This window comes from Mycteria americana, chromosome 4 (genome assembly GCF_035582795.1).
Source record: "Mycteria americana isolate JAX WOST 10 ecotype Jacksonville Zoo and Gardens chromosome 4, USCA_MyAme_1.0, whole genome shotgun sequence".
In the NCBI taxonomy this organism is placed as follows: domain Eukaryota; kingdom Metazoa; phylum Chordata; class Aves; order Ciconiiformes; family Ciconiidae; genus Mycteria; species Mycteria americana.
The window spans coordinates 76,734,340-76,748,616 of NC_134368.1; the positions used below are offsets into that span (position 1 = coordinate 76,734,340).

Below are 14,277 nucleotides of genomic sequence, written 5' to 3' on the forward strand. Positions count from 1 at the left end.
TTCCCCCTAGTAGTTATCTGAACATCAAAAATTGTAGGGAGCTAAGTTTTTCAAATAATTATGCAGATATTGATGCTCGTGCTATTGCATGAAGCTGTAACTGTATTGTCTCTTCTAGGGAGCATTAAGGGGGGGAAAAGAAAAGGTAGGTGTAAGAACTTTAAAATTAAACAACACTCATCACAGCACCATTTAGAGGTTCTCCAGCACCTGGTAAATAAACCAAGCTGAGTCTCAGCAGTCTCAGGTTTCTCCAAATTCACTTCACTTCAAAGACTTAAAGAAGCTATATTGTTTTAGAAAGCTCATTCTCAAACAGAATTCTGAAGAGCAGTTACAGTTTCACTGTGAAATACTCGTTGAAGTCAGTGCAAAGTATGATACTGTCTTCAGTGGAGATGGAATTGTGGTCATAACCCCTTTTTGCCCTTGTGGTATCATGCACCTACTTCCTCTCTGCATCAAAGGTAAAAGAGACTGCTTTGTAGAAAATAATCCTACAGCTCAGAAACGGCTCAGATGCTGTTTTGAAAAAAATCATCAAGTCTTAGCTACTGTGAGAAGACTGGTGACAGAATTAGTACTGAGTTGGCAATTAGTTGCTGTAGACCAGGAAAGTATTTGAATTCATCTAGGTTCAAAATCTGTACTTAAAAAGCATGTGTAAATCTGAACCTTCTTCAGTTTATTGTAAAAGGTTAACAAATCAAATGCTACAGTTGAAGAAAATTACTACTTTTTTTTTTTAATTTGAGGAATGTGGTTAATATTTTCTGCCCATGTGTGAGGGTCCTTTTCAACTTGCATAACATGTTCTGTTGTCAGTACCCAAAGTCCAGTTCAAAGAACCAATGTACATGGCAAATGAAAAAGATGAACAGCTGGTGGCCCTCATTTATCGAAGCGGTGACGTTAACCATAAATCCACAGTGCGTTGCTATACTCGCCAGGGTTCTGCCCAAGTTATGATGGACTACAAGGAGAGGCCAAATACAGATGATTCTGTAGTGGTGTTTCTCCCAGGTAAGTGTTTCCCATTGGAATTGAAAATAATGTGTTACTTTTGTCTGACAAGTAATCTGATGGTAAGTAAGAGCTAGACCTCCAGGACATTATGTCAGCTGGGCTTCTGTGGACGAAGAAGGTGGCACAGGACTATTTAACAAATAGTTTTGTCACTATGACAGCAGCACTTTCAAAGGTTTTTATGGCCAAAGTTGGACAGTGAAGAATTCGGTAATACTGAACATCCTCTGCTATGCTTTTGAGCAGAGCACTTGTTCATGAGAATAAGCAGGAATAATACTGATACAGTGCCTTCAGCAGAGGAGAATCAGAGCAGCAGATTCTTTGCCATACAACACCCTGCTGAGTGCTGCATGGGGTGCTGCTTAGTTCCCATTGTGACAGAGTCATGGGATTTTTCCTTAGCAGAGATTGACTCAAACACAACAAAAAAAATGAAGTGTGCCAGTCAGCGCTAGTCTCTGCTTCCATGTTCTTGAGACTGTCTTTTCTATGGCAAGCCCAAAAAAGTATGGGGATTTTATTTTGTTTTTATCTTGGTCTTTTGTGCTCCTATGAAGATGATGTCTTGTTCTTGCTTCATAACTTTCTGCAGGAGAAACTGAGAAGCCCTGTGTTGTAACTCTGGAGAATGATGTAAATTTATGAGGAGGAGGAGGAATTCAGATTGGTGCTTGGAACACCAAAAAGTAGTTCTACTTTTGGTGCTTCCATTGGGGATCAGAAAGAGACCATGATCAAGATTAAGGATGAAGAAGACAGTGAGTTTTATGTTAATTGTTGATTATAGGTGTAGCTGCAAACAGGAAAATGGGACTAATTCCATTCAGTGCTTGGTTTAACAGTTTTCAAAGGTACCCAGTACCAAGTTTTTCAAAAAACTGTCAAGTATTTTATTTTTATGTTTTGAATTTGCACTGTTTTAATCTATTCTGAATGCATCACTGGCTCTGGCTTTTGTGAGATAATAGGAAAAGAAATTATCTTGTTTATTTCCATTCCATTTTTTGTTCTTTATATGTTGCTTTGATAAGAGTATCACAAATTTGACTAAGTTGAAAGAATCATGGATTCCTTGGGTCAAATTCACAAAACTTTCATGAATATGATAGGACTTTTATGTATAGATTGTATAGACTATGCATCTGAAAGTGCCAAATGACATGTTAAAAACAAACAAACGACCCCCCCCCCCAAAAAAAAAACCAAACCAAAAGCACACAACCAAAAACCCCCAAACAAACAAAAAGCCCATAATATAATTAATTGCTAATGCTGTAAAATGGACTCCTTACAAGTTGTAGAGAGTCATTTAAGAAAATCAGATTTATCCCATACCCTTGACAAGGCATTAGAATAAATAACTTATAAAAGTAACTGCTTTCTTCAAAAGCTAAACATATTTTATCTCTAAATATTCCACTCTAGAGTACACTGAAGCAAACAGCAGGAGACCAGGTATTCTCCTTTTAATAACAGCTACAAACTTCTATCTGAATTCCAGTTTCCAAAATATTTCACTTTGATCATTCCCCACAGCAATCAATAAACCAAATAAATTAATAGCCAGACAAACACTTTGAATTTTGAGGTTTGTTATGACTTTCTCATTTCCTTTGGACTGTCCACTCTCAGATAAGGTATTTGCACTTGGTTTAGTTGACATGAGTAAATTTTTTTTTTTTTTTAATGTTCAGGTTTTTGTTGTGGTTTTTTTTCCTCGTCTAGAACCAGTGATTAAATTCTCTGAAATAAAGCACAGCATTCAGGAGCCTCAGGAACCTGGAGAAATTGCACTAGTAAGAATCCATGTTCTACGCCTTGGTGATAGCTCCAAAGTATCTGTTGTCAGAGTGCACACTAAGGATGGCTCAGCCACCTCAGGGGAAGACTACAGTCCAGTGTCAGAAGGTAAGGGCTTCATTGCGTGTGCCACCTCAGGGGAAGACTACAGTCCAGTGTCAGAAGGTAAGGGCTTCATTGCGTGTGGGGCTGGGAAACATTAGTTTGGAAACTAATCAACATCCTGCAAATGAACACTGGACAGGGAGCTGAATTCTTGTTTTGATAACCAAATGGTAAGTACTGTACTTTAGACTTGGAGTTCCACTTTTTTTTGGAATGGGAGATTTGAGTATTGTCTATTTTTGTTTTTCTCCAAGTTAATTGTGCGACCTGTAAGGGACTGTATTAGCATTGGATTGGAGGTGAGATCCTGTTTGCTCTGGGCTACTTTGAATTTCTTAACCTGGAATGCAGACTCAGGGTTTCTTCATAAGAATGAAAGTTCGGCCTAGCTTGGGTTGTTATCTGCCCAAGTCATGTGTTAGAGCAGAATTTGGTTCTTGAGCTTTGCCTTCAGGTCCCCTGAGTAGGCAGAGGGTTAGGATATTGTTGTGATAGCTTAAGATGATACAGGAATATGCTCAAAATCCTGGTTCTGCTATTTTAAGGCAATTGTCTAGATTTATTCTGCTTTCATCATTCTGCAGTATGGAAGAGAGACTTACCCTAAGCACTTACAGTAAGGAGTTGCCAGTGGTGGGATGCTTTTCATAGAAAAGCCCGCTCCAGGTGCCCTGTCTCTCAGGAAAGAGTCCAAGCCTCAAGGTTACAGACCCATATTCTCTTTCTGTGACCCACTGCATTTGGATTTTATTTTCCTCAGTGACATGATTTTGATGGAGTGTCACCCTCACAGGAACAGTTATAGCCTGGCGGTTATGCAAACTCCCTAGAGGAGTAACTCTTCTACAGTGTCTCCCAGGGAGGTATGACCTTGAATACAATTGGAGTAAAATGAACACACAAGGTCTCTCATTTCTTGAGTATTCGTGCTATTGACTAAGGGCTAGTGTCAGAAAAATGGGTACCACTTCCCCCTGACTTTTAGCAAGAAATAACAATCCCCACTTGGTTTCTGGAGGAAGGACCACAGCTGCCTATTTCTAATAGACTGTTCTTGTCTTGGGATTTCGTGTAGATGAACATGTCTCTTAAAGACCTAATGCCACGTATCTTAACTTTTCAGTTCAAAGTGCAGTGTTTTGGATCCTGCTTAAATATGCACTGCAAACGGAGCCTGAGACAGTATCCGTACTGGTATAATAATGTACCTGGGACTATTCCTTGGCATGCAGACGGACTCTGTTGAACTTTCTTTGCCACTGAAGCATGCAAACCCACTCTGTTGAACTTTCTTTGCTACTGAAGCAGGATCTCTGCATGAAAACTGTTGCCCACACTAATTCTGAACTGTGTCTAGGAATTGTTTGGAAGAAAGCTAGTTAGCTTGGTGCAAAATCTTGTCAGGATATTATGTTTTTATATTATTTTAAGTCTTCCAACAAGTTATCAATATCAACTTGTATTTATTTTTTCTGTCCAGTGAAAGTGGGTTACTTTTACTTGGTCATTGTGCTGAAGAACAGATGCTAACAACTCAGTCTACTAGTACATTTTACTTAGAGCAAAAACATCTAAAAAAGCATGTACTCACAGTGTGCATGACAGCCTGGTATTCATACGCTCCTGTGGTTAGTTTGGTGCATACCTGTCTAAATACTGGTATAAATTAGCTGTAAATCCACGCACTCTGAACAAAGTCTAGAAGCATTGAATTACAAATTTTATGTGTGACCCACTATATGCTTCACAGAGAGTTTGGCAGTGGAGAGCGCTCTCATTCTTTCCAAGCTGTTGGTATACATCTGGGGAAAGTCTAGTGCACTAACTGGCTGTCGTGGTTTAGCTTCAGTCAGCAACACAGCCGCTCGCTCACCCTCCCCCATGGTGGGATGAGGCAGAGAATTGGAAGAGCAAAAGTAAGAAAACTCGTGGGTTGAGATAAGAACAGTTTAATAATTGGAAAAAAGGAAAAAAAAAAAAAAAATAATAAATTGTAATGAAGAGGAAAACTACAATAGAGAGGGACAGGAACAAAACCCAGGGAAAAAAAAACCAAGTGATGAACTGCTCACCACCCGCTGACTGATGCCCAGCCCGTCCCCAAGCAGCGACCACTGCCCTCCAGCCAACTCCCCCAGTTTCTATACTGAGCATGACGCCATATGGTATGGAATAGCCCTTGGGCCAGTTGGGGTCAGCTGTCCTGGCTGTGCCCCCTCCCAGCTTCTTGTGCACCTGGCAGAGCAGGGGAAGCCGCAAAGTCCTTGACCAGTGTAAGCACTGCTTGGCAACAACTAAAACATCACTGTGCTATCAACATTATTCTCATACTAAATCCAAAAGACAGCACTATACCAGCTACTAGGAAGAAAATTAACTCTATCCCAGCTGAAACCAGGACACTGGCTTGTAGAAACCTCTTCTGACTTTTCCCATTACATCAAAAGATTTAAAAATATAAAAAAAGAAAGCAAGAAGCTGTGATTGGCAGTTTTTGTTTGTATTAATAGTGTCTCTGGCTGCTAGAGACCCAATACAGCAGAGAGGCTGTGTTGGTCCCTCTCTAAACGTGTGGAGAGACGTGGCGGCAGCAGCTGCAGCCATGCTGTGGTGCTCTGATCAGTGCTCTGCTTCACTTCAGGTGCCCAAGTACAGCTCTGTGAGGCCTTCTCACCCGTTCCCATGGCAGGAGGTCTGTGGGCAGGGAGGAAGGCATGAATGGGGACAGATGGGCATAGATTCGTCTCCCATTTCTTCCTTTATTTTGGTGAAGCAGAGGAGAGCGCAGCAAGTGTTAGAGCTACCACAGTTCTGAAGAGCACCGCCTGCCATTTTAGGCTATATTTAAGATCTAAGTTGACTCAAACACTAGCAACTTCTTACTTCAATACTATGTACAGTAAATTACTACATGCAGAGAAGCTACAGCCTTGGGATCCATTACATCATGTATGTTATACCTTGATCAATTTGTAGGCCACTATTTCAAAAACAGAGGCTCTAAAGTTAACACACAGTCTAAGTTGGTAAAAGCCTAAACTGGCTGTCAAGTGAGATCAAATTGACATGTAGGCTGAAGCTACTACATGGTCTGTGGAATTAGTTTAGGAGAGTTTGGGGGTTTGTTTTTGTATTTTATGTTTATGGTAAGGTTTTGGGGGGGTAGATGAGTCAGGAGTGAAGTTGAGCACAGGAAAATGAGGAAGAAAGGTGGTGTTTTAATGTTTGTTTCTTACTACCCTTTAGTAGTACTTTAATTGGTAATAAATTAAATTAATTTTCCCCAAGTTGAGTGTGTTTTGCCCATTGGAGTAATTGGTAAGCAATCTCCCTGTCTTTAGCTGGACCCATGACCTTTCTCATCCTATTTCCTCCTCCTGCCGTGCTGAAGACAGGGAGTGAGTCAGCAACTGGGTGGGTGGGTGGGTTGTTTTGGTTTTTTTTTTTTTTAAAGAAAAGTGGGAATATTTTTATTTCCCTTTTCCTAGTGTTTGGGGAATTAATTCTTCCTTAATTTTTAGCTAGTTGCTAGTGAACAGGTTTTAAGTGGAAAACCTTTAAAAACCACTGAGGAGTGAATCGTCCTTAATACAAGTCACCACTTTATTGAAGAGTCCTGAGTAAAACTAGAATAAGCTTGGTGGCAGAAATTAAGTTGCAGGCACCACTTCTCCTCCTCCCTCCATTCCTTATTTTCAGCAGTATACATAAGCTTTTCTCTCTCAACTCACATGAGTAAAGCCATTGTGTACATTGAAGAAATGGACAGTGTTGCAGATGTGACGTTTCCAGCTGTTCCCCAGGTTGTCTCACTTCTGATGTATGACGATACTGCTAAAAGCAAAGAGAATCCACACCCTCCAACTGGCTATCCTGTTGTCTGTGTAACGGTAAGGCTTGTTTCTGTATGCTTTTGTCCAGCTTGCCCATTCTGTGCTCTGGACCAGGTAAGAAAATTGAAAAAGTATTCAGTTCTGGAAAATGACAGCTAAAAGCAGCAGGCTGGTACGGTGTCAGAGGCACTCGCATAAGTCTTTCTGCTGACCTAACTCGGAGAACGAGAGCTTCCAAGAGAGAGTCACTAACACCCCTAACCTGTGACAGCTCTTTCTGCAATGAGTGTTTCTTGCTGACCTAAATAGATCTTTGGTACTGGGCTGTGATGTCAAACTAATAACCAGTTCCAGGGGATGACTGGGACACATGGAATTAGGGCCAGAAAAATAGAGGTTTCTAAACCCAAAGCTGAGGAGGAGGTAAGTGCTGCCCAAAAAACATCTGTGGCTGGGCCATACAGAACTTTCCAGAAATGGTTCACATCCAGGGCTTTGTGAGCAGAGCTGTGCCATGAGTAGCTGAGCAGCAGATTTTAACAAAGTTGACTGAACAGCCTCTGGTATCGGCCATCTGTCCCATCTGCAGGAGGCTGCTCTCCCAGACAGAGCTGGCAGAAGGACAAGTACTTGTGTGCCTGCTGCTTCTGCGTTAAGTCAGATGTTTTAAACTGTTGATCAAGGATGATTTTTAGGAAAAAAAAAAAAAAAAAAAAAAGCTGAATTTTTGCATTAGCAAAAAGCACACATGCATCTTCACTCCTGCTTGATTCTGCTGTGGGAGCAGCAACAGACTGCTGGGGAGGGTGCAGTTGTAACTTGGCAGCTCTTTGCCAGGGATGTATGAATTCAGGCCATTCATTTTATGTTCGTAACAGTTTCTAATTTATTAGAGTGGTTTCAGAGTGGGATTTTTCAAGCTAGGGTGTCTGAATTTCGGAGAACTGACTCTGATGTTGTCAAATAAGAGTTCAGTTTTTAGAGTTAGCACTAGCATTTTCCAAGTTTGCATTGTCAGAGGTAACATGAATTGTAACAACAACTCACCACTATCTGGGGTTTGGTTTTTTTGTTTGTTTGTTCTTGTTTTTAATTTAAAAAGTCCCATGGCATTCATTCATATCCCCTCAATTAAGCGGAAAAGTGTGCCTGCATAAAGGCCTTATTTTGCTGATACAGTTTTAGTAATAAGTACAGTACTGTTAGAATAATGCTTAACAGTTTGCTTGCCTGGAGCACTGTAGGTAAGAATAGATAACCCCCTTTATTTTGTGTAAATGCCAACCCATAGGCATGCAATCCCAAGTATTCAGACTACGACAAAACCGGATCCATCTGTGCCATGGAAAACATCAATGATACTCTGACCCTGTACCGCTGGCTTGTCAGTGCTCCAAATGGGAGTGATGGTGTCACCAGCCCAATGAGGGAAGTGGACTCCAACACTTTTTTTACCAGCACCAAATCCATCTCCCTGGATACTTCCAGGCAGGCTCCAGGCTTCAGTGTGCAGCTCGAGCTGTGAATGCCAATGGTCATGCAGGTCTGGAGCTGCTAAGTCCAATTTATACAGTAAACAAAGAGGAAGGTAAGTTGTTAATGATGGGAATTAGGTAGCCTTTCTTGGGAAAAGATGAGGTAGTGTTTGCAGCTGCTGGTGGTCTGCTATGGGGTGTTTTGTTTTAGGGCATTAGTGCTCGTATGTTAGTTAATTTTTTTTCATACGCATATGGGACTGTTGCTAGTGAAAGGCAAAAGCATCTTGTAATTGTCTTATCAGCTCTGGTATTTCAAAAGTTTGCGCCCATCGTAGGTCACGTGTAAAAGATTGGTGGGTGTATGGTGATAATGATGTTTGACACCTAATTTGACTAGTGAGTAGAGCAGAATTTGAGTTCCCCAGTCTGGGGTCCTTTGCTCTTCTCAATATACATATTTGAAATACACCTCCATTTCCATGTGTTTTTAGTTTATACAACACAGCTACTGACACTAAGAACAGATTGTAGATGTATTGAATTTGATGTTGTCTAAAGACCTGCAGACTAAAGAATTAAAATATAAGTGCTGGAAAAGGGTGGGGGCATGAAATCCATGTGGAAATTCAGATATTGCAGCACTGCATGCATAACTCTGCTGAGAACTTAGGCTGTGCCTCAGAAGGTAAGGAGACATCCTAATTCTGGGTTTAGTCCACATCCCACAGGATTCTTAACTGCAATCCATATCTCGATGTGTATGTCTAATCCGTTGCTTTTCCTCATCAGTTCAGATGAGGAAAATGCATCTTTTTGCTCAATCAGTTAGCGACTACAACAGTTACTTGGGAGTTACTTTAAAGTCCTGTTCTGCCTAAATTAAAGCAGGAGCCTGACTTTACTGCATCATGGGATTCAAGGGGCCAAAATGTTGGGTACTGAAAATGGGGGTACTGAAAATGAGAGACTAAAATGTTTCATTTAGGCTCTGTAATTAAATACTCACTGGGTGAGAGAAGCCCTGGCTCACCGACTATGCAAGTGGGTCATGCTGTGCTTCCTCAGCGCTCTGTTTTGTGCAGTTCAGTCCTTCTGCTACATCTCCTCTGCTACGTGAAGTCCTTCACCTCCATCTCCTCCAGCCGCAGTGCAAAACCCCTGGGTAGGATTGAACTAAGTGGGAAGAACTGAAAAAGTTTTGTGTTACCTGGGTATTAGTGATGGTCCTGTTGTAGTGGCAGTGGCCTAGAACAAGGCTTGTGGATAGAGGCAGTATTTTTTGTTAAGATCACAAGTTGGGTAAGGAAGGGAAGCTTTTGGGCATGTAACCTGGACTGAAATCCATCCAGGTTTTAGGCAGTTGTGTTCATGCTCAGTGGCTGAAAAGGTTTCTCAGCCGCTGCTGGGCATTGAAGGGTTTCCATACTTCTGCCCTTGCCTCTCTGGAAAAGGACTTCTTGGCCCTAGGAGTCAGACTAGGGAGTATGGGCAGAGCTGTGAGGAACTCCCTAATTAGCGTGTCAACATTTCTGCTTTTTTCTGACCTAGCTCTATGGACAGACATCTCCAAGCTGCTTAACACAGATATGACACAGGTGAGAAGGCATCTCACAACCTGTCTTTCCCCTTTGCTTAGGTCTTTGCCAACCTCGCATCCCAGGAACAGTAGGAGCAGAACCTTTCTCAGCTAAAATTCACTACACAGGTCCAGATGATCCCGACTATCGCAATCTGATCCGACTAACAGTCACAATGCCCCATATGGATGGTAAGCATCAAGTGGTGAGAGTTAATTAACACACGCTGCTTTGGACTTTTCCTCTCCCACAGGTTTGTCTCCACAGTTGTTTGCTGTGTTGTGGCACAACCATGAATAGTCCATGTTTAATGAACAAGTTGCTAATTGCAAGGTTAATGAAGGATGAAACATTGGGCATCCTTAGCTCCTATGTTTCGAGACTCTAGCTCTAAAATATGTTCACAAGCAGTTAGTGAATACTTCATTTCCATTCAGGATGTTAATGGGTCATGTGACATTTACATTTTAGGAATGCTGCCAGTTATCTCCACGTGCCCCTTATCCAACTTTGCCAACTGGGCTTAGCCCAGATGGCACTCGTGTGGGACACCACAAGTGCTCCAACATACTGGACTATAATGAGATCCAGACCAAACATGGGTTTATTACAGAGGAAACTAAGAACCCCAAAGTGATTGGAGAAATGTCACCTTACCAGTACAGCAGTGCTCTGCGGTCTGCCAAAACCTTGCGTTTCTACCAGAACCTCAACCTTGAGGCTTGCCTTTGGGAGTTCAACAGTTACTACGATATGTCTGAGCTGCTGACGGACTGCAGTGGCTCCATTGGCACAGATGGGCAGGTATGTGGCACTGAAATGCCTTCCCCTCTCAACAGGAGGCTTTGGAAGCACAAGTCCGACATAATGTGTTACTAATGATTGCATGAGAAAGGATTTAGTCACTATGCAGGCAGTTTCATACGTGTTCCCTTAGCACAAATGTTTTTAGAAGTACAGATTTGTTCCTTTGCACTGTATTTCTGTGCACAGACGTGATTCATCTTTCCTGTAACTAAGCACAGCTTACTGCATTCCTGTTGCTCCTAGTCTGGATTTTAGAAACTCTGCTTTTTTGACTCAAAGAGCTTTTCCAAACTGTGTATGTGCTTGTGCTATCACCCAAAGCCCGTGTAGGAGCATGTTCAAAGAAGAGGCTACAATTTTATTGCCTTATAGAAGTAAACCATATGTGTAAAGTATGTTATTGACCCTGGAAGTGTGTTCTAAGGCTACATAAAAAATGCTTTTTTACAAAAAAACCCAAAACACTTTTTTAATTGGATGCTCTAATTTAAATTTACAGGGTTTGGGCTTTAGGCAGAGCTGTCAAGTAGGTGAGACTTTATGAATAGAAGCTTGGTTGATAAGGAACAAGCACACACGTAATTTTCCTGAGTAAAACAGGCCATCGTTCCAGGTCTTTGATATGAATTACATCAATATCGATCACAGAGCAGGCACAGTGGCTCCCCTGTGCAGTGTCTGACAGCACTTTGTATTTACTTAGAAAATAACCCAGCACACAAGAGCCCTACAGCAATTGCACTTACATTAGAGGAAATTCCAGGGGGCTGTAGAGCCTCTGTGCTGACTTCACCTTGAATCAGCCTTGGCTCAGCAGCTTGATGCTTTCCCATTTCCTAGGTGCTCAACTGTTACCTTCTCAATCGATGCTCAATGGCCAAAGATTTATTTACTAACTATCTGCTTGGCCGCCTGTTCTGGTTGCTTGTTAGTTGCTTGGTAGAGAGAGACCTTCTTGACTCAGACCATAGTTTTAAATTGCAGTGATTCAGGGTGCCATAATTCACAGAGTTCAATCTATTGTAAAGGTAGGTGTTACTTACAGGACTCATTTCTAAATTTGTGTTTGATTTCTGAATGCCTAAGGAATCTGGTTTTTCTCATCTGGAATTTTAATTTAGGCCACCTTCAATTTCTATGGAGTTTGTTTTGAGACTTTTTTTTTTTTTTTAAATTCCAAGGTAAAGCAAAATCTTAGATGGACCTTATTTTGGAGAGGTACGAACCCTGCTGTGTTGAACTGGCAAAGATTTGAGGACACTATCAAGTGAGGTGATTTGCAGGACCTGAAATAATAGTGATGTCAGTAACAGATGTAAAATGTTTCTGTGCAGGTTTTTTTTTGCTTAGGTTCATGAGAATGCAAGGTTGGCAGTGAAAGTAATTTTTTTTCAGGTTGCATGCAGTAACCTGGTGCCTCAATGTTTTTCAGGTCTTAAATCTGGTGCAGTCGTATGTAACTCTGCGGGTGCCTCTCTATGTCTCCTATGTCTTCCACTCCCCTGCTGCCATTGGTGGCTGGCAACATTTTGATTTGCAGTCTGAGCTGAGACTCACCTTTGTGTACGACACGGCTATCCTGTGGAAAGATGGGATAGGCAGCCCTCCTCAATCAGAGCTCCAAGGTGAGCTGTTTCAGGTGGCGTCATTTCTAAACTCCATCCTGTTCAACGTTCTGATGATGGGAGACGTGTGGTCAATGACTCGATGCTTTTTAACCTTGAGAATCTCAAAAGCAGTAACAGCATGCTGACTCCCTCAGTTAAAACACCCACCCAAAGGACAATTATGTTTGGTTTTTAATGCCGTATGTTACTAAACTAGATGTTTTGAATCTTCCCTCAATTGCATGCTGCTTTTAATCTATAAAAAATGAGATAAATTAGTGCACAGACCAACTCCAAAGCAGATGTTCTTATGGAGAGATAGACTCCAGTGCTGAATTGGTATGCAGTTACAGGGCAACGGAAGCACTTTTACATAGCCCTATGCGGGGGAAGTGCCTGCAAAAGGGACCTTACTGGAGTGAGCAGCCTTGGTGTTCGTGTGACAAAAAGTCCCAGACCCCTTCTTTCTCCTGCCTGCACTCTGTTATATCAGCACATGTGGATATACTTCAGGTGAGCCTGATCTTATGTCAGCAAAAGGGAGAAAAAAAATTCTGCCTTAATGGATTGAACCATTAGCAGGTGTAAATGAGTGCATTTCTTCTGAAGTTGGTGGGTTTGGAGATCTGTCTCAAAACAAACAATGTGACAGGGTTTAATATCTGTGAAGAGCACCAGCGTTTAGGTAAAGTGTTTCAGATCTCCAGATGCAGAAAGTATATGAAGAGCTTTCCTTTAAAAATGCACTTGGGAAATGTTGGTGGTAAAATCGTTGGCTTTTCCTCCCTAGGCTCCCTCTATCCCACAAGTATGCGGATCAATGACGAAGGGCGGCTAGTGGTGAACTTCCGAACAGAGATTCGTTTCCGGGGCCAGCTGGTGATGTCCCACCCAGGTGCGTACCCCGCCTGTGCCAGCCTGAGTATCTGTAGTGCTGTCTGCCTGGCAGATGACAAAGGTATCACAGTAAAGGGTCTCTCTCAGTGTAGAAGGGGAATAAGTAACAGAAACACTTCCTTTTCTGGAGTGTAAGTTAATTTCTTTCCATTCTCTTGCTTCTCTGCTTTTGTGTGCTGATTCTATACCATGCCAGGCATCAAGTATTAATTATGGCAAATTTTAATTTGCCTTTTATTCTTTCAGGAACGTCTCTGGTGTCAATGGTGATGTCTGCTGACCACCCTGGCCTCACGTTTACACTCAGTCTGTTACGAAGCGAGCCGACCTTCCACCAGCCTGTGCAGCAGTGGAGTTTTATCTCCGACTTTGCTGTGAGTTTGCATTCAGCCTTGAATTTAGGGAATCAAAGGGAATGTCAGTTTTTAACGTGCTTTCCATGCAGTCATCAGCACTATCAGATCAGTAAGCATCAACTCATTTGGATGCAGTCATGTATTTTCATTACATAATGAACAGTCAGAAGTCCCTGGAGCTTGAGTCCAGGGGCCTGAACCCCTGCTCCCGCTAGCGCTAGCTGGCACCGTTCATTGAGCAGGCCAGGGCTGGAGCTGTGGCATCTCTTGAAGAATTTGCCTTAACGTTATCTCCCTTGACATTGCCAGGAAACAGCAGGAGTTGCTGCTGCTGTTATGAGAAGCTGGATTTTTTTCCCCACATGTGGCAAAGCTGCTTAGTTCCTGCTGAGCTCAGGAGTCAGTGGGAACTACTGTGGCCGCAAAGCCTGTGCCTCTAATAGGGCAGAAGAGGCTTGCTTAAAAGCATCTTGCGTCTGTGAGAGGGACACAGCCCAATTACTCAGCTCTTGCTGAGCTGGCAGGAAAGGAGCCGTTTGCAGTCACTAAAAATCTGGCCAAAATCATCTTCTCTTTGGAGAGATTTAGTATGTTAGATTTGGACATTGACACGTTTGATTCCCACCACCGTTGCGGCAAGGTCAGTCCCTCAAAGGCCTGATAGTAGGTATTCTGTATTAGTCCTCGTTTTACAGAGAAGTAGAGGAGAGACAGCATGTGTCAGTGCCTTGCCTACGCTGCTGAAGTGCACTGATGGTGTTGGCGCACACGCTTCCTGCATGAGATAA

The 14,277-nt window shown here is 42.2% G+C and overlaps 1 protein-coding gene across 1 annotated transcript in view; it reads left to right on the forward strand.

Moving 5' to 3' along the window:
- FREM3 (FRAS1 related extracellular matrix 3) overlaps nucleotides 1-14,277 on the forward strand; it is a 71,372-nt gene that overhangs the window by 51,764 nt on the left and 5,331 nt on the right. The window contains 13 exon segments of the mRNA XM_075500520.1: nucleotides 826-1,023; nucleotides 1,622-1,665; nucleotides 1,667-1,787; nucleotides 2,755-2,994; nucleotides 6,634-6,824; nucleotides 8,059-8,242; nucleotides 8,245-8,355; nucleotides 9,882-10,013; nucleotides 10,294-10,334; nucleotides 10,336-10,626; nucleotides 12,062-12,254; nucleotides 13,027-13,131; nucleotides 13,380-13,507. Coding sequence (XP_075356635.1) covers nucleotides 826-1,023; nucleotides 1,622-1,665; nucleotides 1,667-1,787; nucleotides 2,755-2,994; nucleotides 6,634-6,824; nucleotides 8,059-8,242; nucleotides 8,245-8,355; nucleotides 9,882-10,013; nucleotides 10,294-10,334; nucleotides 10,336-10,626; nucleotides 12,062-12,254; nucleotides 13,027-13,131; nucleotides 13,380-13,507 — 1,979 coding nt within the window.